The 26,379-nt window shown below is 38.3% G+C and overlaps 2 protein-coding genes across 4 annotated transcripts in view; one reads left to right on the forward strand and one right to left on the reverse strand.

The window, feature by feature from the left end:
• LOC127424937 (chromodomain-helicase-DNA-binding protein 4-like) overlaps positions 1–14,024 on the forward strand; it is a 43,215-nt gene extending 29,191 nt beyond the window's left edge. The window contains exons 23-41 of one of the 2 annotated variants that reach the window (XM_051670504.1): positions 184–308; positions 634–726; positions 823–961; positions 1,072–1,241; positions 2,101–2,290; positions 2,719–2,805; positions 2,933–3,024; positions 3,171–3,304; positions 5,304–5,448; positions 5,621–5,783; positions 5,890–5,996; positions 6,120–6,354; positions 7,820–7,882; positions 7,971–8,129; positions 8,984–9,092; positions 10,969–11,101; positions 11,378–11,573; positions 11,661–11,824; positions 13,774–14,024. In XM_051670504.1, coding sequence (XP_051526464.1) covers positions 184–308; positions 634–726; positions 823–961; positions 1,072–1,241; positions 2,101–2,290; positions 2,719–2,805; positions 2,933–3,024; positions 3,171–3,304; positions 5,304–5,448; positions 5,621–5,783; positions 5,890–5,996; positions 6,120–6,354; positions 7,820–7,882; positions 7,971–8,129; positions 8,984–9,092; positions 10,969–11,101; positions 11,378–11,573; positions 11,661–11,824; positions 13,774–13,785 — 2,516 coding nt within the window. In that variant the 3' untranslated portion in view covers positions 13,786–14,024. The remainder of the gene's footprint in view (positions 1–183; positions 309–633; positions 727–822; positions 962–1,071; positions 1,242–2,100; positions 2,291–2,718; positions 2,806–2,932; positions 3,025–3,170; positions 3,305–5,303; positions 5,449–5,620; positions 5,784–5,889; positions 5,997–6,119; positions 6,355–7,819; positions 7,883–7,970; positions 8,130–8,983; positions 9,093–10,968; positions 11,102–11,377; positions 11,574–11,660; positions 11,825–13,773) is intronic. The other variant, XM_051670505.1, reaches the window with a different exon arrangement.
• An 859-nt stretch (positions 14,025–14,883) lies between these two features.
• On the reverse strand, positions 14,884–25,581 carry LOC127424942 (melanoregulin-like). 2 transcript variants are annotated; one of them, XM_051670512.1, is made up of 4 exons: positions 25,438–25,581; positions 19,482–19,571; positions 18,982–19,145; positions 14,884–15,318 (listed from the first exon to the last, which is right to left on the reverse strand). In XM_051670512.1, the coding sequence occupies exons 2-4, from the start codon at positions 19,504–19,506 to the stop codon at positions 15,121–15,123; spliced, it is 387 nt and encodes a 128-aa protein (XP_051526472.1). In that variant the 5' UTR covers positions 19,507–19,571; positions 25,438–25,581; the 3' UTR covers positions 14,884–15,120. The 2 variants fall into 2 exon arrangements, with proteins under 2 accessions (XP_051526472.1, XP_051526473.1); XM_051670513.1 differs by lacking the exon at positions 25,438–25,581 and having other exon boundaries at positions 19,482–19,660.
• Between the last annotated feature and the right edge of the window lie 798 nt (positions 25,582–26,379).

Below are 26,379 nucleotides of genomic sequence, written 5' to 3' on the forward strand. Positions count from 1 at the left end.
GTTTCTTGAAAATAAAGGAAAAATTATAACAATCTGAGAACCACAGCTGGCCAAATTGAAACTATTTCTCTTAAGGATTATATTTAGGACAATTTGTTTAAAAATAACAGTATCTGAAGCTCAATTTCTGTAATTTATTAATTCTCAGCATCATAACGAATTGTTTATTTTTCTCCTTTCTAGCCCCTGGTGCTCCGCAGTTTGCTTTCCTGCTGTCAACCAGAGCTGGAGGTTTGGGTATCAACTTGGCAACCGCAGACACGGTCATCATCTACGATTCTGATTGGAACCCTCACAACGACATTCAGGTGAGATCATGGTTTAAACCACAAAGGATTCTTGCTGGTGTTTTTAATGGACAAGCCTAAAGGGAATATACAGGAAAAGTAATTTGGAACAGATTATAATGGGATCAAATAATAAACTGCTGAAACAGAGTTGAAGTTAAGAACAGACCGAGACTAGGCTTCTTTAAGGCCCATTGCTATGTTTTGGTGTTTTGAGATATTTTATGAATTATTAGAAGCTTGAAGGTGTTCTGTTTTGATTAGTTTAGTATGTTATGCTCATCCTCACTTTGCCTAATAAACTGGCTGTTTGTTTGTTTGTTTGTTTGTTTTCCTTTCTTTGTAGGCTTTTAGCAGAGCTCACAGAATCGGTCAAAACAAGAAGGTGATGATCTACCGCTTTGTGACCAAAGCCTCTGTAGAAGAAAGAATCACTCAGGTATACTTCAAACTCTCTCTGGGAAAATTAACCATCCAAAAGAATGGGAAACGTCTTTTAAGTCAAAACTGAAGGTCCTTTTTTGTAAATCTCTAGGTGGCAAAGAAGAAGATGATGTTGACTCACTTGGTTGTGCGTCCTGGATTGGGCTCAAAGACAGGTTCAATGTCCAAACAGGAGCTTGACGACATCCTTAAATTTGGAACGGAGGAGCTCTTCAAGGATGACGGAGAAGGTGGGATTACAAACATCTTCACCACTATACTTTGATTAATACAGCCATTTGTATGTTCTCAGTGGAGAAACTGAAGTTGATTTTGACACACATTCCATTTTTCTATTAAGGAGAAAACAAAGAAGATGACAGCAGCGTGATTCACTATGACGACAAAGCCATAGATCGCCTGCTGGATCGTAACCAGGACGCCACAGATGACACAGAGATCCAGAGCATGAACGAGTATCTGAGCTCTTTCAAAGTGGCTCAGTATGTGGTCAAGGACGAGGAGGTGGTGGTGAGTGTCATTTAGATCTTTTCTGACCAATTTTTCTTTTTTTCTCCCAATTTGGAATGCCCAATTCCCAATGTGCTTTTAAGTCCTCGTGGTCGCATAGTGATTCGCCTCAGTCCGGGTGGCGGAGGACGAATCCCAGTTGCCTCCGCGTCTGAGATTGTCAACCCACGCATCTTATCATGTGGCTTGTTGAGCGCGTTGCCACGGAGACATAGCGCATGTGGAGGCTTTTACGCCATCCACCGTGGCAACCACGCTCAACTCGCCACGCGCCCCACCGAGAACGAACCACATTATAGCGATCACGAGGAGGTTACCCCATGTGACTCTACCCTCCCTAGCAACCGGGCCAATTTGGTTGCTTAGGAGACCTGGCTGGAGTCACTCAGCACGCCCTGGGATTCGAACTAGCGAACTCCAGGGGTGGTAGCCAGCGTCTTTACCCCCTCTGACCAACTTCTTTGATTATTTGACGCATATCTCTAGAATGCAAAGTCCAAACTTGGCAAAATTTGGTATGCATGGACATTTTGCGGATAGAATCCAAATGTTGTGAAATTCCACCTAAGAGGGCGTTAGAAATTAAAAACTTGCAAACTACTGCTACTTTTGCAAATTTCTGCATGCTTTTCCTCTAGTATAAGTGCTAACATATTGGATAAATCAACATCAAGTGTTCGTTTATAGTCAAGCCATGCCAGTGGCATCCGCGGTTAACTTTAAAGAAAAACAATTGTATTTTCTAAAACGTCTTAAAGCTGCTCAATCATTGGGAGCAAAATCTCATGCTTACGATATCTTTATTTCCCACATGCACCTTGCATTTCTTATTCACTCTGTTCCCTGCCTTCTTTCACAGGAAGAGGAAGTTCAGAGGGAGATCATCAAGCAGGAGGAAAGTGTGGATCCAGATTACTGGGAGAAACTGCTCAGACACCATTACGAGCAACAGCAGGAGGATCTGGCTCGCAACCTGGGCAAAGGCAAACGAATCCGCAAACAGGTCAACTACAACGATGGATCTCAGGAAGACCGCGGTGAGAGACGTGGTAACTTTCAGCAAAACTCAGAACAACTTGAAACCAGAACTAAAACATGAACACGTCCAAGTTAAAATGCACAACAGTTTGAAGGGCTTGAGAACATTAAACAGGGATGCAAACTACTCACCTTCCAGCTAAAGTCACATTTTCTGAAAATAATTTGGCCAAATTGTTTGCAGTTTTCTACATTTTCCTTATTAAAATCACTTGAAAGTGTTACGTTAAGCTTAAACACGTAATTTCTTTTTTAATATAACAAACAAACCAACAGAAATTATACATCTAAAACACCTGCTTTGACTTTCTCACCTTTTTCACCGCTCATGAATTTGCATTCCTGATTAAATTACTATTTACACATCTGCTTTGGTATTCTGTTTTATAATTGTATTTTATTTGTGTATATTTGAGTTGTCTTTTGCACTCCATTACAGACTGGCAGGATGATCAATCAGACGGTCAATCAGATTATTCTGTTGCCTCAGAGGAAGGAGATGAGGACTTTGATGAGCGAACTGAAGGTGAGTTTATGGCAGACATGATTAAAAAAAATGGAATGGAACAGAGATTTTGGAAATTGGAAACATTAAAATAGATTTTGAAATACTTGCCCCTTTTTTATCGTTATTGTTTGCCGTCTGCTTGCAGCCAATTCACGGCGACCCAACAGGAAAGGCCTCCGAAATGACAAAGACAAACCCCTGCCACCCCTGCTGGCCAGAGTTAGTGGCAACATTGAGGTGAGTGAAGGATATCTGGGGTTTTTGTTTTCTTAATTTTGTTTTTTTTTTGCATCAGTTCGTCTTTGGCCTACCCCACTGTTGTTCTTTTGCCCTCCCATACTAACAGATTTACCTACTAAAGAAATGTTATTTTGATTTGTTAGGTGTTGGGTTTCAATGCTCGCCAGAGGAAGGCCTTCCTGAATGCAGTGATGCGTTATGGGATGCCGCCTCAGGACGCCTTCACCACCCAGTGGCTGGTCAGAGACTTGCGTGGCAAATCTGAAAAGGAGTTCAAGTGAGTTTTAGCCAATTTAGTTTCGTCAGTTTAAGTTGTGGCCTGTAGCTGCAAATGCAGTTTTGGTTGTCCTCCATTCAGAAACATTGCATGAAGGCTGACTTCTTTAGAACAAATTTTAGTTTACAAATATTTTATGAGCGAATAACTATGAATACGTAAAATTTTAAGTTAGCAATTTTGGTTGTCCTTCGTAAAAATTAAGTTATGACCAGGATGCAAATATTTTATGAAAAGAAAAAAAAACTGATTGCAAATTTTTAGGTTGCACACAGTGCTAGAAGTCATCAGTTTAACCCTTTAAGCTCGGATCTGGACCTGCAGAGAAAAAAATAATTATCAAAATATTAATAACTACAGTCTTGACCAACACAAAATAGGTATCGTTTTAAAGCTTAGAAGCTCTATTTTACAACGCACATTGGCATTATAACCAAAACTATACAAATGCTTTGCCATTTGCAGACAAATCAGAAGTTTTCCATTTTTATAATTTATTAAAAAAAATTTGCACTGCACATTTTTATTGTAATCAGTAAAAACATAAAACTGATCAAATAGCCATGTCAGGGTTCCCGTGGATCCTTAAAAAGTCATAAAATGGCACTTGTGAGTGTTTCTAGCTGTTGCAGAGCAGTTCACAATCATTAAGCCTTATCAGAAATTTATGACAAGCGATCACTAAAGATCAACTGTTGATGATGATGTAGTGTTGATGAAATATAAGTGTTTACTTTTAATTGTTTATATTGTAATACGTTCTAGATTATTGTAGGAGTGCACATTTTATATCCCTTATTTATTTGAATGAGCAGCTGGAAGCAGTGAAGCACAAACATTTCAAAATAAGAGTCCTCAGCGTTAAGTTCCACGCTATGAATCAAATCCCCCCCCACCCTTGTCTGGCCCTCCCCATCACAGGAAGGAAAGACTAAGAACATTTAATATAGGCTACCAATTAAAAAACTATTGGCAGATTATAATTTCAATGTATTATAGCACAATCCAATATTGGTTAACCATTCATTTGTATTTATTTATATAATGGTACATAAACCAATTTTAGTTTGATATTTATACGGAAAACATGTCTTGAGGATTTTAAACTTGTATATAGCTTATCCTGTTTTACTGATAAGCAATGTTAAGGCCATGTTGAATGTCTGTTTATGTAAGAGTCTGTGATACATTATTTATTTTGAGATTGTGTTGGTTTGTTTTGGTATGGGGATACGGTATTTATTTTTTTTGTTCATGTCTTGGAAAAAGGTCTTAAAGTCTTAAATTACATGCAGCAACCCTGTTATTATTTTATGAAAAATAAACAACATAAAATATCACATACCATTACTTAGAGGAGGTGATTGTCTTTTAAAACGAGCCCACACACAATATAATCATATGCAAAAATCATTACATAACGCGCACAGCACATAATGTGCTGTCTGGCTAAAAAGGCATTAGCTCTCCTGGATCAGATGATATCATCGAAAATAATGTATTACATTGTCCAGTGTCCTGGAACGCTAAAACAATTGTATTAGGATTCTGATTGCTGCAACCAAAGGTGGAATTCATCCAAATATGGGCAGAGAGGATCGTACACTCTAATTACATATGACCACCAGGAGATGTTGCCAATTACATGACACTCGATGGCTCAAATGACACAGAATGGAACTGAATGAGATCTCGTTACTCATGCCTGCATGCTTTGGAGAGAGAGCATACCTTTAGTCATTGTTGTGTAATTAGTTCTTCTGTACAATTATGTTTTATTTGTTTGGAGATGTTTTTGGACACTAGGAAAAATTATTTTTGTAATACTATACGTTTTGATTGCTTTGTCGTAGCAACACTTTGCACGCAGCAATTTGACTGAGTTACAGGCGACATGATTGGGAACAACCAAAGAATCTTAAATAAGAATATTTTAGAAATGCGAACTATGCTATAGTTCTAATAGTATTCACCTTATTTTTTGCTGCCTCTCTCTCAGGTCATATGTGTCACTGTTCATGCGGCACTTGTGTGAGCCTGGTGCAGATGGTTCTGAAAGCTTCGCTGATGGCGTTCCTCGGGAGGGACTGTCACGGCAACACGTCCTTACCCGTATTGGTGTGATGTCGTTGATCCGAAAGAAGGTAAATTAGTAATGTATTATTGTAGTCAAAATGGTATACAACAGCCATTGAGTTTATGTAAACCGATCCAAAAACCAAACGCTAATTTTGCACAGTACATAATTTTTTCTGTACAGTTGCCTAATTGTAGGTTTAAATGTAATTCTCATGTTTGTATACCTTCTGTTTTCAGGTGCAAGAGTTTGAGCATGTGAACGGCCAGTGGTCCTTGCCCTGGATGATGGAGTTAAACGAAAATAAAACCCCATCTGCCACCGGTAGCCAGCCTGACTCTCCCAGCAAAACGCCCTCTACTGGTACTCCAGCAGACACTCAGCCAAACACACCCGCTTCAGGTACCATATGTCTCAGCTTGCAGATTACCTTTCCTATTTTCTAAGATGATAGCTGTTAATATTACAGTCTGATTGAGAAAACGTGTTGTATATATTCGTTCTACAGATGGTCTTTCCAAAGCAGATGATGGTGCAAAAGACACAGATAATGAAAAGGAGGTGAAAAATGGAGAGAGTGAGAAGAAAGAGTCCAGTGAGAAGAAAGACAGTGACGTGAGTATCAGCCTATATAACTGCTTTGTCTGCTTTGCAGACTATTTTAGAAGTTAGTTTAGAAGATGTTGGTTGGTAATTTTATGTTTCATCATCTAAACATACTAAAATAATTGTCAAAAGGTTATTGCCATTCCGGATGAGGGCAGTTCTTCTACTTCTGTTGAGAAAGGCAAAGAGAAGGAAGAGAAGGACAAGAGCGAATCATCCGAGTCAGAGAAGGTGGATGGTAAGCTAGGTGAGTTGACGGAGAAGAAAGAGAAAGAAGATGAGAAAGCAAAGTCTGGAGATGAAAAGAAGGCGGAAGACGCCAAGCCCAATGCAGCAGAGGGTGACAAGGAAACTTCAGACGCCAAAGGTAAACTTAAAACTGCATTTCCAACCCATATAACTTCCATAATGTGACACATTTTCAAGTGCAACTGAATATTCGGCTGGAAGTAATGTAGGGTGGGGCTTGATTTTATCCATTGTGATTTGATTAGATTGTGAAAATATTACATAAAGTTATGAAAAAGTTTTTTGTCTTTAACATGCACTTGAGAAATCACGATTAATAAGTCCAGAGCCACATATTAAGAAAGTAAATGGGTTCAATTTAGAATTCATGTTATCCCCAAGAGAAGAGGTCGACCGATAGTGGATTTTACCGATAACTAAAGTATTGTACTTTTTTAAATGAAACTTGCACTGATTCCTACTACTCCAGACTCAGGCTTCAACAGCGAAATACCATATTGTTTTTTATTTAGTACAGTTGTATGTAGAGTAGCAATATTCACAGATAGCAGTGGTATTCGGCTGAACTCGTGGTGAAGTGGCTCAGACTATGAGCTCAGGCCAGGGGCTGTTCAAACAGACTGGAACAGAACGTGAGGATCTCGAGAGACACATTTCCAAGTTGAACATCTTTCCTGACAAAGCATTTTAAACAACTTATTGCTTAATCTGAGAAACGCTTATAAGAGAGCAAGATGCAATGGCCAAAGACCTCCACCAACTATAAGGGGCTGTTCACACCGAATGCTTTTGGAACCATTTGTTTTTCTATGTAAACGTGCGCTAGATGAACGTCTTTGTTTCCCTTTGTTTTTGTTTATTCAGCGTCTCGTGCAGGAGCGCTGTTTTTTAGATAATGTGTCTAATAAAAAATAACTTATGCATATCGAGACACCTGCTTTCTGTTAAACTGTATTTGTTGCGCTGTGTCTAGCGCAAGAATGTGAACAATCTGAATAGATGGTAATAGATGGTAACAACCATTACATTTAAACATTTGGGTAGGACTTGCGTGTATATTTGGCACATTGTTCTAACCGTTGAGGTTAGCTTTTAATGTTAGCATCCTCTCAGCCTTATCGGCAAACATACTGCTGTTCTGTACTAATGCAGCATCCAGTCAACAAATTAATTACTTTATAATGATATGACAACGTGTACTGTATACATAACTTTTCATTGTTGATGTTTTAAATCTGCATCTGAAGTGTTCCGCTCAATGCAGAGTGTAGTCTCACGTGTCAAAAACACCACAAGGCATTAGTGAACTGATAGTTTTTATTTTGCCTCTATAGGCCGCTCTCATACTGTATAACGACAGCGGACCCTTCCCAGCTGCTCCAGCACCAGACACAAAACGGAAAAACTATCTGTGTGGATTTTTGCCGATAGTTCCAGTAATCTGTTATTGCTGCCGATATATCGGTTTTGCCGATTAATCGGTTGACCTCTACCCAAGAGTGTGCCATGATATTTTAAAGGTGGAACATCTTTGAGAATATAGTTCATGTCAAATGTTGACCAATTTCTATTCATCACTTCAGGAGAAAAGAAGGATGATGAACCTGAAAAGATGGACACTACCCCTGTTACAGATGACAAGAATGGTCTGTACCACCTGCCGTCGTTTGACATTACTGTCCTCCTGTAGCTCACCCTACCACTTCAGTCACCTGTCTTTGTGTTTCACTCCAGGTCAGAAGGTTGAGAAGGAATCTGGTAAGACGGAAGACGCAGTAAAACTGCAGAATGGAGAGAGTGCCAAAGACAGTGCAGCTGCAGCACCAGGACTTGAAGAGAGGAAGAAAGCCAAAACCAGATTCATGTTTAACATTGCTGATGGAGGATTTACAGGTAAGATTCCTGTTCAGTGTTGTTTTCAGATATTGTTTTCATTAGAATGTGTATTATTACATAATAAATATATATAAAATTTGTATTATTACTATCACGTTATTATTTTTGTTAATTATTTGTGATTATTTGTTTGTTATTATTTATTGACGCTAATAATAGTAGTAATTATTTGTATTTATTGGCACTAATGGTATTAATAATTATTTATTTTTACTATTTATTTTTATTTATCTGCATTATTATTTGCATTGGTCTGATTGTTTATTTTTGTTTTTTATTGACACTAATAATAAAATAATTACGTTTTGCTATAAATTATTCACAATTATTATTCATATTTTTTTATTATTTATTGACAGTAATATTTATTTTTATTATTGTTTCTGTTTATAATAATTCATTTTTGTTATTAATCTGCATTAATTATTATTATTATTATTTGCATCTGTCTGAATATTATTGTTTGTTTTTGTTATTTATTGACACTAATAATAATTTATATTATTAAAAAGTTATTAAAATTATTATCATTCATAATTGTTATTTGTTGACACTTTTATTATTATTATTTGCATTGGTCTGATTAGTCCAACATAATATCAGGTTTAATTTTTTTTCCCAATTCTAACAGTATATACTTTTTCTATGCCAGGTTACAAAAGTATTAAACAGTTAGGTATCTTTATTCTGCACGTTATGTTGCTTTGATGCCTGGTGTCACTTAAAATTCTAGATTGGAGCTTTAGTGTAAATGTAGAATCATATACATCATAATCTTCAAATAATTATCTGTAGGTATCGGACCAAGTTTACCAATGCATCCCTACTAATTTTCTCTCTCTTTCTTACAGAATTGCACTCGCTGTGGCAGAATGAGGAACGAGCTGCCACTGTCACCAAGAAAACCAATGAGATTTGGCATCGTCGCCATGACTACTGGCTGCTTGCTGGTATCATACAGTATCCTTATCAAAATGCAGCTTTTGTTGTACTTGCATTTGAAGTCAGAAGCTTACATACACCTTAGCCAAATACTACGATTTAATCGTAGAAAACATTCCCTGTCTTAGGTCAGTTAGTATCCCTACTTTATTTTAAGAATGTGAAATGTCAGAATAATAGTAGAGAGAATGATTTATTTTCAGGTTTTTTCCCCCCCCGACTATTTAAAAAGTTACACAGTTAATTCATCGAGCTATTATGGACCAGTTCAAGCTGACAACACTGCGTGGACCACAAGAGATGACAGAAGCCTACATGTGTAGATACATCATGCCTAAAAAGACTTAATATCCAATATTAATACATTTTATGTATTTTTATTTCGATATGCTGTTTTTAGGAAACTGAGAGACGTGATGTGAGTGACTTGACTCAGTGAAGTTCTTGATTTTAAGTTTTTAACCACGATGAAACCGCAATGTGAGCACAGTTTTGGCTGCACAAATGCCACACGCAATTTTACCAGTTGAACACTGCCTTGTTTAGTTTGTTACATTGTATATATACCCGTCTTTGTGTTCTCGTCGTGCCAGCCACCTCGGTAGTCGATGTTATACAGTAGTCTGTGTAGTAACATTCAAATGTATTGGTTGACTGATGAGTGTACCTGTGCACATGCGTATGTGCGTGTGTTTGCTTAAACACAGTGAAACAACTCTGGCTACATCTACGACTTCAGGGGCTAATACAACTACATGTAGACAGAGATGTGTTCATTAATTTCTGTTTTGTTATTTTTTTTTTTTTTTCATTGCATCACAAATGTCATGGACTCGGAAAAACAATCCAGAGTCCCAAAGGCTCGAGTCCGAGGCAAGTCAAAGTAAAAATGCATCCTAGTCCGTAACAAGTCCGAGTCCAAACTTAATTACCCCAACTGTAAGCATCACCCTTTTTCCTCCAAACATAATAATGGTCATTATGGCCAAACAGTTTAATTTTTGTTTAGTACAATAAGATCTTTGTCCCCATGTGCACTTGCAAACTGTATTCTGGCTTTTTTATGGCAGTTTTGGAGCAGTGGCTTCTTCCTTTCTGAGCAGCCTTTCAGGTTATGTCGATATAGGACTCGTTTTACTGTGGATATAGATACTTGTCTACCTGTTTCCTCCAGCATCTACACAAGGTCCTTTGCTGTTGTTTTGGGATTGATTTGCACTTTTCGCACCAAACTACGTTCATCTCTAGGAGACAGAATGCGTCTCCTTCCTGAGCGGTATGATGGCTGCGTGGTTCCATGGTGTTTATACTTTCATACTATTGTTTGTACAGATGAAAGTGGTACCTTCAGGCATTTGGAAATTGCTCCCAAGGATGAACCAGACTTATTGAGGTCCATACTTTTTTTTTTCTGAGGTCTTGGCTGTTTTCTTTTGATTTTCCCATGATGTCAAGCAAAGAGGCACTGAGTTTGAAAGTAGGCCTTAAAATACATCCACAGGTACACCTCCAATTGACTCCAATTAGCCTATCAGAAGCTAAATTAGGCTTGACATAATTTTCTGGAATTTTCCAAGCTGCTTAAAGGCACAGTTAACGTATGTAAACTTCTGACCACTGGAATTGTGATATAGTCAATTAAAAGTGAAACAGTCTGTCTTGTAAACAATTGTTGGAAAAATTACTTGAGTAATGCACAAAGTAGATGTCCTAAATGACTTGCCAAAACTATTGTTTGCCAAGATGAAATCTGTGGAATGGTTTAAAAAAATGAGTTTTAATGACTTCAACCTAATTGTATGTAAACTTCTGACTTCAACTGTATTTATGTGATAGTATCAGAGGTGTTCACAGAATGAAATGCTGAATTTGTACCTTAACTCACCTGTCACAGACACGGTTATGCTCGCTGGCAAGACATTCAGAATGATGTCAGATACGCCATTCTCAACGAGCCCTTCAAGGGTGAGATCAACAGAGGAAACTTCCTGGAGATCAAGAACAAGTTTCTAGCCAGGAGATTCAAGGTATGAAACCAAAAATGAAACATTAAGTGTTTTCAGGTCTTCAGTCAAAAATCTTAATATTAGATCATTTTTAGGTTGTATTTTTTGTTTAATTAATGAATGAAATGTGAAACACTGAAATTACTAGATAATATTTTTGTTGTTGTTTTTATATACAGTTAACCCTCTCCTTTTCATTTTGCTCTATATTATTGGTAGAAGTTTTCATGTCATATTGTGTGAGAAATAAGAGAAGATATTGATGTATTAAAGCTGTATTGAACCCTCCTCCTGCAGTTGCTTGAGCAGGCTCTGGTGATCGAAGAGCAGCTGCGCAGAGCTGCATATCTAAATATGACTGAAGACCCTTCTCATCCCTCCATGGCTCTCAACACACGCTTCAGTGAAGTGGAGTGTCTGGCCGAATCCCACCAGCACCTGAGCAAAGAGTCCATGTCTGGAAACAAACCTGCCAACGCTGTCCTGCATAAAGGTATAAAAATCCATCTGACCCTGCCATCATTGGAAGTGATATTGCTTTTTAACCATGCTGATCATTTTATATATTTCTTTCTGACAGTACTGAAACAGTTGGAGGAGTTGCTAAGTGACATGAAAGCAGATGTTACTCGTCTCCCGGCAACCATTGCCAGGATACCGCCTGTCGCTGTGAGGCTGCAGATGTCTGAGAGAAACATTCTCAGCCGCTTGGCCAGCAGAGGACCAGAAACACAGTCTCAGCAGGTACAAACAGATCATCACTTACCTGTACTTGAACATGCCAAGTGTGTATTTGGGAACCTTATACTGATAGTATTTTGAAAATGGTACTTGCTGTATTAGATTTGTAAAATAAGGTAAAAAGTTTTAAGGACTGTATTTTTTATTTTTTATCAAATGAAGATGGTGGACCACCAATAAGATATTTTAAACAAATAAAATAAAACATACACAATACAATAAAACAAAATGAAAAGACAAAGAAAAATATATTTAACAAAATTCAATAAGTCCCTTATTAATTTGAATTTTTCCCTGTTCAATTAAGTACACATTTGAATTACATGTCCAGTCAGTAAAAGATACACCAAAATTCTTAGAATTTGACCAAATGTTTTTCATGAAATAGGCCATGTTTTCTAATTCAAAACATGAGGTCAGTCTTTTTTCTTTAAGCAATTGAGTTGGCTAAAAAGCTTCAACATTTAAGGGTCGTTGACAAGTAAGGTTGTCCGAGGTGATAAAAATTATAAATATTTTAAAAATCCAATTCAAAAAACATTTGTCAAATTTGTAGAAATGTAATCTGTCTATGATGGTTTCATAGATTTTTGAAAAACATTTATAGCATTTTCTCTTCCGAAAAATGTATTTAATGACTTTAAAATGTCAAGTAGTGTAACCAAGATATTAAAATACTTTCTCTGCACCATGATCAACTTCAGTGTTGGGTAAGTTGCTCAATAGTAATCCACTACAAGTTACTAATTACCTCTTAAATTGTAATCACTTTGCTGATTACTTCACGAGAAAAGTAATCCCATTACAAATTACTTTACATTTAAGTTACTTTCCAAAACAATTTCACAGAAGTTTTCTTTTCCCTCTCTTAAGGAAATATAGACATTGTTTTTGAATTTGTATTGTCTCTTTAGCCGCCACAGCAACACAAACAGATGTACATATAAACATAATTTTTTTTAAATGTATTTGACATATTACTTTAGAAATGTGTAACCCAAATAATGTAATTAACTTGATTTAATGTTGGTAACTGTAATCTGATTACAAGAATTTAAATTGTAATGCATTACACTACTTTTTTGATTAAAGAGTAATTAGATTATAGTAACTAATTGCTTTATCAGATTTCACCCAACACTGATCAACTTCATTTTTAAAGTTAAAAGTTAAAAGAAACATTTAAGTTTTAAATTATACTTTTTTACACTACTTAGATATTTATGACTTTAAAAAAAATTCTACCCATTTCTCCCAATTTGGAATGCCCAATTCCCACTTCTTAGTAGGTCCTCGTGGTGGTGCGGTTACTCACCTCAATCCCGGTGGCGGTGGACAAGTCTCAGTTGCCTCTGCTTCTGTCAGTCCACGCATCTAAACACGTGTCTCGTTGTGCATGACACCGCGGAGACTCACAGCATGTGGAGGCTCATGCTATTCTCCGCGATACACGCACAACTTACCACGCGCCCCATTGAGAGCGAGAACCACTAATCACGACCATAAGGAGGTTACCCCATGTGACTCTACCCTCCCTAGCAACCAGGCCAATTTGGTTGCTTAGGAGACCTGGCTGGAATCACTCCGCACACCCTGGATTCGAACTCACGACTCCAGAGGTGGTAGTCAGCGTCAATACTCGCTGAGCTATCCAGGCCCCCAGATATTTATGACTTTAAGCCCTCCAAAAAAAATAAAATGACTTCAGGATTGGAAATTGAAAACATGTTTATCATAGTAGTGGTCTATTCAAGTTTTGTGTAAATTGCATTTTTTTTTTTAATGTATTTTTAAATAACTTTATAGATCTGGAAACATTTTTTTTTACCAATAAGTCAATGACCTTTTAAATGAACTTTTCTGACATTAGGCGAGGATGCTACAGCTTGTACTGTTTGGTACTTTGTTTTTTGTTGTTATTAACTGATTTGTGTCTCTGACTATGTTGACAGGTACAGCAATAGCCTGTAGAAGTCACGAGTCCTCAGAGCACCACACACCATGTCTACATTCCTCATTGCACATGATCTCGTCTTGGCTTGAATCCACACTCTTGTACTGTCCGCTCAAACCTGGAGGCTGTGGATATTTGAGCTGTTGTTGTTTTTTTTCTAATTAATATTGTTTACATAATATTGTTGATGATGGTTTTTGGGACCTAAATAAAATGTAATAAAGGTTTCTGTTCCTTTTAACAATGTTATTATTGTGTATTTTTCTGCTTTGCCATCCACTAAAGCAATAATGTACAGTATGCAGGGGTGGTTTATGGGTCGCCAAATGACTATATTATTGTTAGTATTACTATATATGTCGTATTTTACTGGCTAACAGAGAGAGCTAAAGCAGTAACTCATAAAATACAAAGTTCTATGCAATTAAACCAACTGAAATGCAAAAATAATACCCAAAAAATATAAACAACCTAATTTTTAAAACTCAAATGGCTTTTTTTATAAAACATGAGCAAAACAAATGTGTAAATTGTTCATAAATGCTCTTGTATTTAATTGTTGCATTCAGTTGAAGGTGGTAAAGAAAGTCTCCAATTCACTTGACCTGCATGCCTTTGGACTGTGGGGTAAACCAGAGCACCCAGAGGAAACTCGAACTGGTGACCTTTTTGCTGCTAGGAGACAGTGCTACCCACTGAGCTGCCCCAAAAAAAGTAAAAATAGAAAAATGACCAACTTGTGCTGCCCACTGCTGTTGATGAAAGACGGCCACCTGACTGATTTGAGTTTTTCACAGCTATTTATCAAGGCTCTATATATCCTTGACAAAAGAATATATAAATTGTTTTTAGTATTATAGTGCGGTTGATGCTGAATTGGTTAAAACTTGCTTTCTTGTGAAAGAACAGCAGTGAAAAGTGTGGATCCTTCCTGAGCATTTAGATCCAACATTTTCATTACTGTAAACCTTGTTACAATCATTTTCAGATTTTACATTGTATTTAACCCTGAATATACATTAACCCTTAAATACATCCACACCCAACAATAAAATATACACAGACACACAAACAGCAAAAAACACTTGAAAGTGTTATTTCTGTTTATTCAGTTTCTCCTAACCATCTCATGCTCTAATGTGCAAATACTGTATCAACATTCATATATTTGTAATCTCTCACTGTCCATGTTCTGCTATCCTGTGTTCAAAGATCACATTTTTGACAATTCTACAGATTTGCCATTTTATTCTCATCTTGACCTGAGCCTACATCAGTCCAAACCATTTACATTCAAAACCCTTCCAGCTGATTTGCAAAGCATAAACCCAATCCAGTTTCAGTGTTATTCTTCTGGTCCGGTGGCATCGCCCTCCTCATCCTCGCCTCCAGAGATTTTCTGGTTCATACAGGACAGCAGAAGAGGTAGATTCACTGCACTGAGTGCGCTTATGTTCTCTTCGTCATCATCATCTTTAGGGGGGTAGAAACGGCGAGCCTTGGCCATAAAATCTTCAGCAGCATCCAGATATATGAGCCGATCCTGAGAGAGAGGTTTAAATGTTGCAGAGGTAAAAGAGAAAGAAGGTGGGTAGCTTGTTCATTTGAGAGTTGTCATGACTGTGTGACAAAAACCTACTTAGCTGTCTACCTAGACAGCATTATTTAAATGAAACTTGGCATTATGCTGTGATTTTACTGTATAAGTTTTTAGAATATTTTATAATACAGTATATAATAATGAACATTGCACACTTTTGCATATTGTCTCCACAGTAAATGTTAAAACTTCTTACTTTTTAATGTGACAAACATCTCAGTTATACATGTAACAAAGTATTTAATACACTCAAAAAAAAAAAAGAATATATATATATTATTTTTTTTCAGCTTATTTTTTAAGAATTATGAACATTTGAATTTCATAACAAAATTTGAGAAATTGGCTATCCGTTTTTTAAAGACAAAATGCCCCATACAATGAAAAAAGGTTTTAAAAATGATCAGAAATATTATTTAAGATGCAAGTGGCCATTGAAAGATGCTAACTTATTTATTTGGCAATGGTGAAAGGCCTATAAGAAATTAGATTTTAAAAATATAAAATAACTTTTCATTTAGAGTTTGCATAAATTGCAAAATATTGTGGGAAGTCAAACTTGTTAAATCCAAACAAAATCATAATTTTAAATAAAATTAAGTAGTCTTTCTACAGCAATGAGGGACAATGGTGTTATATTTAAATATAATAAAATATTACCACTGGATCGAGAGTTTCTTTTTAATAATAATAATAAAAGATTAAACTACAGTAACTAGGGCTGTCGATTTAACGTGTTAATTCAGTGCAATTAATGATATAAACATTTACCCGGAATGTTCCTACCATCAGAGCGATTCAAGCTTGAAGTACCATCTATTTTCAGCAGGAGGCAGTAAGCGAAACTCCAGCTGTATAGGCAATGCCCAGCTGTACAGACAACAAATCACAGGCTTGCTTGACACTAGCAACAGCTCAATAGGAGAACGCATTCTTGCATTTAAAAACTCAGAATTCCGAATGCAGGGATCTCGAGATTGTTTTTCCAAGTTTCCAACACTCAGGTTACGACTGTAACCTTGGTTCCCTGAAAGCTGGGAATGAGAAGCTGCATTATTTGCTGACGCTATTGGGGAGCTCCTCCCAAGAGTCACAATCTCTGAAGCCCTTTACAATCACGCCAATCAGATGGTGCTTGACACTCCGGCCCTAATGTGCAGGTCATCGCGTGCATATAAACTGGAGCACAGTGCCATTTCATCAGGATTTCTGACTGAAGGGAGGAGGGCACATCTCAAATTACAGTTTACAGTGAGAAATCGGTAATGCAGCAAGCTTTCAAGGAACCGAAGCTTTCCAGGTGCTGAAGACCAGACAACCATCGCACAGAGATTCCCGGCCTATGTTAGACGTGTCTGTTGTGACAACTCTGTGTCTGGCCACTCAGCCGAGTGCAACCTCTGTCTCTGAGTAATCATCTTAAATGAAGACTTCCTTTCGGGGTTTCGAAAACTTGGAATGAGCCAACAGTAACACAACAGTGAACACACTGTGACCGTGATCTTATTCCCGGCTCATCAAAGCGAGAGAGCTACTTGGTGACATAAAGGCGCCTAAAATCTCTGTGTTACGAAATGGCAGCCCCCTGGCATGGCGTCAACAACAGTAAAATCAGGCATCGAATTGACCTGTGTCACACCACAAACTCATTCCAGGCTCGTGACAGCAGAGAAAATGAGAAGGCTACTAGGCACCTTAATCTCCATGTTGTAACATTGCAGTCTTCTGGTATGGCATCAACAACAGTAAAAATAGGCATTGAAGGGACCTGTGTCACACCACAAACTCGTTCCTGGCTTGCGATAGCGGGGAAATCGAGAGTGATATTGAGCGAAATGGTGACACCTAAAATCACTGTGTTGCAACATGCCAGTCTCCTGACATCGTGTCAACAACAGTAAAAATAAGCATCGAAGTGACCTGTGTCACGCCAAACACTCGTTCCCGGCTCGTGAGAGTGGGGAAAGCAAGAGGGCTACTAGGTGACATGGAGGCACTTATAATCTCTGTGTTGCGACATGGCAGTCTTTTGGCATGGTGTCAACAACAGCAAAAACAGGCATGGAAGTGACCTGAGTCACGTCACAAACTCGTTTACGCCTCGCATCATAGGGGAAAGCAAGAGGGATACTAAGCAACATGGAGGCACCGAAAATCTCTGTTGCAACATGGCAGTCACTTGGTATGTCGTCAACAATAGTAAAAACAAACTATTGTATAAAAATAGTATAACAAAACCGCAAAGGCGGCAGTGCCAGAGAACTGAACTCTCACTGAATAGTGAGAATGTCAAGTCATAACAAGCTGCTCATGCAGATTTGGAAAGAACGGCACCTGCGGCTATACTGGGAGGCGTGCCAACACTGTGAATACGTTCATGCTTTCCTTTCTTTTTTAAGGCACGCAGTCTCAGGAGCTGATGAAACCCAGCGACAAGATATCCCTGACATGATCACCACCGTTGAACGTGAATGATAGCAGCGTGCTGGAACAAGCCCCAAATTGCTACAGGCGCACTGAAGCCGCTTGAGATGGAGAAGAGGAGAGATGTAAGGCTTAAGCAGGTGAAAAGTGTTTCTTAAACTCTCCATGCCCCATATCTCGTCCTCGCTAGATATAGGCAGGAGAGGGGACCGGCGTCAGCTTTCCCAGAAAGCAAGCTGAGAGCGAAGAGTTTCGATTGTCATGCTTGTAATGAACAGAATCAATCTCAACAAGCGCTGTATCAGAGTGGACTCAGCCCAGGCGATAAACAGTGTGCCTGACAGGGATAAACTGCAGGGATATATAGCATACCCCTCATCATAGTCTCTGCCAAACATGATTGTATCAAATGCGCCAGCACACGAATCATCACGGCTATAATGGAAAGGCAAATTCGCTTTAGATGCAGAAAAGGAGAGATAAAAGGCTCAAGCTGGCGAAAAATCATCCCCAACTCTCCGTGCTCTATATCCCATCCTCGTGCGCCTCCCTCATGCGATCCACATAATCATGCCATTATGGCAGGAGGAAAGGGGAGTGGCTTCAACTTTCAGAACAAAAGCGAGCCAAGAGCAAAGCATCTTGAGTTCCATGCATTCACAGTGAACTCAACCAGTCTCAACGAGCGGCACTTATAAAAATCAGGTTCGTCGGAGCACAGACAGGGAGGTAGAAATAAACCACTCGCTGTACAGGTGTGCAGGTTCAACGACGAAGCAAAGATTTGGGCGTCCAGAGCATGAGAGATGTTATCACGGCCCTGAAGAAGAAAATTCAGATAAAATGGCACTGTGATCCGGTTTATATGCCCCAGATGACGCGTGCATCAGGGGCCGAGCGTCAAGCGCCATCTGCCAATAGATTGGCATGAATAAATTAGGAGAAGCTTGGAAGGGAACTACGTTTAACTTGACACAGCTAAAAATATATTATATTTAGAACTATTTAAATATAACTATTTATAATAATTTAATAATTATATATTGAATTATTGTTATTTGAGGGCCTTTCTCTGCAGATATTTATATATGCAGTTAATTTGATTGATTAACCAGCATATCATATAATTATTTGATTTCATTTTTTTTTATTGATTGACAGCCTTAAGAGTAACATACTCACCAGGATGAAAAGGTATCTCTCAGGTGGAGGTTCTTTGCTGTTGAATATGGATGTTTCAGTGTGCAATGTTTGCAGAAGCGTTCGAGCAGTCGCTGCGTTTCTCATGCGGTCGTATGATGCGCTGGCGGACACAGTCAACAGAGACTCTGCTTCAGCCATGAATCCTGAGAGATTAAATTAAATATTTACCATGTTAACTATATTCTCTCTTACTTATTAATTCGATGAAGTTCAGTCCCTTCAGATGGATCTTTAAAAAACATTTAACCAAGCTTGAAATTCAGACAGATAAAATGACAAGAGGACAGATGATGTATGCATAGAGACACATGTGTTTTTTGTATATGGTACCATCGTAAATGCATTTATTATTATTATTTTTTTTTATGAAAGTGATGCAAAGTACCATATATAAAATTTTATCACCCATTTTTTGCAGGCCCACCCAAATGGCAATCCTGGTCTATGCCTCTATCACAGTCTCTCACACTCTGTCTTACCCATATTCTCAAGATCATCTTTCATTTGTCTCTCACTTCTCTTCTCACTTCTCTCATGGCCTCAATGCCGATACTCATGCGCCGGCAGCCCTGCAGAGAGTTATGACAAGATTGAATAAAACCATCAAGTCCTTAGACTGACAAATTGACACTTAGTTTGATTGAATGAATGCAACAAACTTGACCCATTTGCTTTGAGTCAGTCACTATTGGTCCAAACAGTTTTGGGCAGAGCAATAGTTGATGAGTGTACATTTTTTTTTTTCTTAATGAATACTTAATGCTTAGAGTTAGTGTTGGCCCTAATTCTATACCTAATTTCTATACCTAATTTTTTTTTCTTCAAGAAAATCCATGTTCGATCATGCATATATTTTTTTCAGAATCTCAGAATATGCATTTTTAATGTACTTCAATTCAATTTGTCTTACTGTACTGGCAGCAGGCGTGTGCACCATTCAGAACTGAATGAAGAATGCCAATTTAATTCCAATTAAATTCCTGAATTTGAATTGAGGTAGAAAAAAGGACGTAGAATTGCAATTCGAATTTGAATTTAATGAAGTAGAATTAAAATGGAATGAAATTCAAAGAAAGTAAACAATGCTTTTAGATTTACTTTAAACATTTAAAGATTTACTTGATTATTGTAATTTTTTCGACTTGACAACTTTCAGGAACCCAAGTAATGAGAGTTCAAATTGGCCTACACAAAATGTTTTTGTGGTTCAGTCTCATTTATCCTCTTCCCAGCATGCACTGGTAGATAAATAATATAGTTGCATTGTTTGGCCATTTGCATGGTATTATTAACATTGTTGTTGTTGAGTTTGTTGTCATGGTAGGTAACTTGCTGTTTTGCGATGTCAGGGTGAGTTTGTTTCTCTAATAAAATTATCAATTTGCTGATTGTTAACCTTGTCGTGTTTTATGTCGCAAGTGCCGAGGTCTGTGCGTGGCATTTTAAAATACATATACATAATAAAGTGTCCATGTGATGAGTAAATGTGATATAATAAGACAGCAAGCACATTGCTCTCCAAGAAATATGTTTCTAGAAATGTGTATGAGATGCTCAGAATATTGAACAGTTTAAAACCATGTAAAAAAATTGGAAGAAATTGTCACAGGACTAAGTTGACAGTTTAAGAACTCTACTTAAAGTTACTTTAAATATGTAATTGTTATGTGAAATTAATATGTAATATGTACAGCTAATATGTAAATGTCATCATTTATTTATTTAGCAGATGCTTTTATCCAAATTCATGACAGGATAACATTTTAAGTTCAGTTAATTTATTAAAATTGAGCATATTAATTCAACTTAAAAAAGCAATGCAAACTTAATTTCTTTAAGTTCTACAAACACATCTCTTTTTACAGTATTTATAATCAATAATATATATAATACAATTTAATAATGTTGAAAATGTCACCAATAGAATTTGTATTCCATTTATTTCACTCTATTTAATATATTTTCATTTTATGGACCATGGTGGAAGAACACTTCATTTACAGGAATGCTCTAATTTTCTCAATATTTTCAAATTCATATTTTGAATCTATTTTTATGAAGTTATCTGAAACAACATGGCGGATCATTTCTGTAAAGTAAAAACAATCTTTTGATGGCTATGTTAAATTTATTTATTTTTATTTTATTTTTTTAGAGAGAGAAATGTTATGTATGTAAGTAAAAAATATAATTCTAACTATTAGGGAATAAGCAAGCATAGTTGGTCAAAAATAATAACTGTTATTTATGTCATAAAATGTGTCTTGGATTAATAAGATAAAGTGTATAAAGTGACTGTGTTTAATTTTTTTGAATTGCAATTCCGTAAATTCCACTTCCTGTCATTCAAATTCAACTTCCTGTAGGGCAAATCAATTAGAATTCCAACTCATGAATTGAAGGGGAGTTCATTCTGAAATTCAGAATTTTGCACAACCCTGACTGGCTGATGCTTTTTTTTTTGTTGTTTTGTTTTAGTTGTTATTAACTTGTCAAAACAAGTGAAAAAAAAAAAAAACTGCCAGTGCTGAAGAAGTAATCCAAAATTTTCAGATTACGTTACTGACCTTGAGTAATCAAACTGAATACATTACAAATGTCATTTTACAGCATGTACTCTTTAATCTGTAGAGGAATACATTTTAAAAGTAAACCTCCCAACCCTGGAAAGTCATTCATAGCTGATTTCCCATTTCTCTGTTTGCTTGAGAAGGTCTCTGGCTACACATGTAACTTTGGTTTCCTGAGATGAAGGGAACGAGACATTGCGGTAAACGCGTTTGGGGAATTCCTTCTCCGAGGACTTATTTGAAGCCCTTGTATAATAACGCCAATTCTATGATTGGCAATGTTGTTTGAGCCCCACCCCTTTAGGCACGCAGTTGGCCTATATAAGCGGGCATTCAATCACCATTTCTTCAGAATTTTCTGACTGAAGGAAAAGAGCGCATCGCTCATATCTCAAAACTCTGAAGAAGTAGTGCGGCCAGCTTTCATAATGTCTCGTTCCCTTCATCTCAGGGAACCAAGGTTACATGTGTAATCGAAGATGTTCCCTTTCGATTACAGTTCACTCAACATTGCGGTAAACACTTTTGGGTCCCATCACGCCGCACTACATGACGTCATACCCTGAAAGATACACCAGGGTATAAATACTTGTAAAAGAATATGCATATGAGGTCACGGGCCTGCCGGGTGGTGACTTATTAACATATTTCAAGTGTATAGAATAATGAATAACCCCACATGATGACAACCAGACAGGAAGTTGATCTTATGCTGGGGATATATTTGAGTCATATAATACACAAAGTATAAATTTAACCCCTTCATAGCCAGTGGTTGGGAGGGAGGTTTTATTCTTATTGGAAGTGCTTTTGACTTTAGAGAGAGTAATTTGGATAACAGCCTATACAGGTGGTTGTATTAAAATTATAACAGATAACCCACCTGTTATAAAGGAGCTTGGACTCACCTGCTGGGTGTTAGGATAGTAAGCTCTCTAGACAGAGAGGACTTGCAAAGAGATAGATGCTACGTCTAGATTATAAAACCTCGCGAACGTGTTTTGCAAAGATTATCCTGCTGCAAGGCATATGTCCTGCAGGGACACATCGTTTGTCCATGCCCATGAAGAGGCCTTTGAAAGCCTCGGTTCAAATTCTAGACATGAACAGTCAATTGATAGTGCTTGTATATCACCCATCCGTTTAACTGAGCCCAGAGCCATCAGAAGTGTGGTCTTTAGAGAAAGCACACGTAACTCAATGAATTCTAATGGTTCGAACAGACGCTCATGAGAGCCCTCAGCGCCAGATTTAAATCCCACATTGGGACTGTAGCAGGACAAGAGGGGTTCAAGCGCCTCGCTCCTCTAAGGAACTTTATGATCAGATCATTTCTGCTTATAGAGAAGTCAGTCTCTCAGGCATGAAATGCCGAGATAGTCGCTACATAGACCTTAAGGGTTGAAGGAGTAAGACCTGCGTCCAGCCGTTCTTGAAGGAATGTAATAATTTTCAGTATGGAGCAATTCACAGGGTCCTTGCCGCGTGAGGAGCACCCATCTGCAAACACGCGCCATTTTAGTGCATGGAGGCGTCTTGTGGACAGTGCTCTAGCCTGCAAAAGGGTGTTTATTACCGACTGAGCCAATTCTGGCTCATTCGCTGTGCTCCGTTCAAAGGCCACACGTGTAGGTTCCACAGCTCCAGCTGGGGATGTCAAATCGTGCCCTGTACTTGAGAGAGGAGATCCCTCCTCAGCTGTATTTCCCATAGAGGGCCATCTAATATCTCCATCATTTCAGGAATCCAGGACTAGTTGGACCATTTCGGCGTGACCAACAGAACCGTTTCCTTGTCCTCTCGGACTTTGCAGATGATAGAGTGAAGGAGACGTACTGGTGGAAATGCATATTTGCGTTTCACTGGCCACTTGTGAGCCAGCGGGGCTTGGGTCATGGAGTATCAAAGAGGGCAGTGGGCAGTCTCCACGGAGGCAAATAGGTCAATTTCCAGGGCACGTGCCAGGTCTTTGTGAGCTCTGTGTGGACCTCCGGAAAAAATGGTGCAGTTTTCCGGGCCACAGTCTGCTGTCGATGGCTGGCCTGCAGGAACCACTCATCTAGGCGGGACTTTACTGGCTCCTCTGGAGGGGACCACTTGATACCGAGCTCCTCAACTGCCCATGTGAGGATGCAAAGGAGCTCTCGGTCAGTGGCCTATGCATGTTCCTCAGCCTCGCCGGGGGAAGGGGCAGCAACATCCTCCGTGGACCATTCGCCCATGTCTGATACTGCGAGGGACATGGCATCATCTTCGCCTTCAGAACCGCCGAATGTGACCAGACCATGCTCTACAATAGTGGGCTGGAGTTTGTCACGTTCATACTACACTGGTGAGTATGCTGTGTGGGAAGATTGAGGGGCTTGTGGGACTTGCGCCAGCACAAGATCATCCTCGGATTCTTCCATCTCTACCTCGCGGCCCCGCTGAGCCTCCTCATGTGGTCCCTCAGAACTTAACACAGAGGAGGCAGATGGGAGGGCGCGGAAGGCGGAATCATCCCTCAGAATGAGGGGCGACCCTCAACGGAGCGTCCAGAGACTCAAGCACTCACAGTGAGGGCAATCTTTCCCCAAGAGAGCTGCTAAGGCGTTGGTGCGGCCCAGGCAGCAAACGTAATTCTCATACTGATCTGGTGGAGCAATGTATTGCTCGCATGCAGAACACTTACAGAATGACATCTTGAGAAAGACGCGTACAGGCAAGTGGCTCTTTATAGAACTTTTAACGTACTGTGGACAGATTTATATATAAGGATACAGCTCCTGCCGGAACACTGCGGGAAGCGGGTAGGAGTCTTGCTGAGGCGCTGTTGTCAAGGCGAGGAGAGTCTTGAAGTGAAAAACCCATTGCCGGTGATGAGGCGAGAGAATCTTCACCGGAACACAGCAGGGATGAGTCTTTTGCTGTAGGTTCTGAGAGTTAGGCGATTAATAGTCCTGTTGCATCTGCAGGGGAGTCCCGTCCGCTGAAGGGTGTATGTCGATGGCGAAGAGGGCTTTTCAAGATTATATGTAGTCGTAGACGTAGTCAAGACGAGACAATGGTGGTCTTGAAGGAAGAAAATTCTGAAGAAATGGTGTTTGAGCGCCCTCTTATATAGGCCAACTGCGCACCTAAAGGGGCAGGGCTCAAACACAATTGCCAATCACAGGATTGCCATTATTATACAAGGGCTTCAATAAGGTCATCAGAGAAGGAATTCCCCAAAAGCATTTACCGCAATGTTGAGTGAACCGTAATCGAAAGGGAATCCCAATTGCATGAATTTGGGGCTTGACTATCTGTTTGCTTGACCAATGGTAAACGGGGTGAATTTGAAAAACAATAACGTGGTAGTGTAGTAATTTATGTAAATGTGGCTTATTACTGGCTCTGATCATTTTAGAAGTGCTCACTACCCGCAAAATGTAAATACTGTGCTGATCAGGCACTTTAATTGGGCATTAAAGCAGGTGATAAAGTTATCTAAAAGCAGAAAATTATGTGTGAAATAGTACTATAAAATCTGTGCTTCATGTCTTTGTAAAGGCCAAAGTATACTTCGGGTGTGCGTGTTACGTATCCCTCCGCGCACAGTATGTGTGACGCAAATTGCGTCATCAGCACTGCTGCGCGGCTTGACCGCCTAGATTTTCTTGACTCGCGTACGTGGTCCTCGTCTGTGTGCATCGTCTGCGCATGCACTGGCCATTTACTGTACTAAAAGATTGTCACGAAGCAGTTGTAGTGCGCATGCGTCGAATGTGTGCCTATTCGTTCGCGGTCAGAAAAGTATACTCACAAAAGCAACGCGGTCGACGATCAGGAACGCGCAAAAACTAAGTATACCTGGGCCTAAAGTATGCGTATGTGTACCACTGACCCTCGGAATGTTTTGGCTCTGTTCTGCAGAAGGTTATACAGCGTTCGGTCATCATCTCTTTCAGAGTGGGAGGGGTCTCCTGGCTCATTCCACAGGTTCGTCTCTTGGTCCTGCCTCTTTTTCGCCTCACGGTCAAAATATTCTAATGTCTCATTACTTGCACACAAACACATTTAAAAAAACAAACATATACATCTACTTATAAAATGTCAGCTAGAATGAAGTTATACATACTATATATACATATACATATATATATATATATATATATTAGTATGAAAATAAAAAATCTATATTTTGTGACTTAAAAATTAACTCTTTCACAAAATAAATGACTGTTGTATCTGTCAGATAAAACTTAGTGAGATAACTGGGCAAAAAGAAATAGGAAAAAAATTTGACTATTTATTATGAACTTAACATTTATGAATAAACCGGTTCAATGCATTATAGACCTGAAAGTAATAATAATAATACATTATATTTGTATAGTACCTTTTATACATCAAATGCAGTTCAAAGTGCTTCACATTTTCACTTCTTTTTTTTTCTTCCCATTTTTTTACATCAAAAGTCAAAGAAAGGTACTGCATTAAAACATTAGAAATTAAAATGTTACATATAATATATACATTAAATAACAAATGAAAACAACAACAATAAAAAGTAAATCATAAAAGTAATTAAATAGAAATAAAAAGTAAACATTTACACATACATACATACATATCAACCAAATGATAATTTTGAAAACATGTCTTTAAAAGTTATCCTAATTTAATTTAATTATCCTTGCTCTAGGAGAAATGAGAAAATTTTACTGGTTGTGATGTTTCTGGTGTATATGAATAAACATTCAGACAGAAAGCTTGTAAACATAAGACCACTGTACAGAATAAATTCAATTCATTAAAGATCATAGGTAATGCATGTGCATTTAAA

Source organism: Myxocyprinus asiaticus, chromosome 34 (assembly GCF_019703515.2).
Source record: "Myxocyprinus asiaticus isolate MX2 ecotype Aquarium Trade chromosome 34, UBuf_Myxa_2, whole genome shotgun sequence".
NCBI lineage: Eukaryota > Metazoa > Chordata > Actinopteri > Cypriniformes > Catostomidae > Myxocyprinus > Myxocyprinus asiaticus.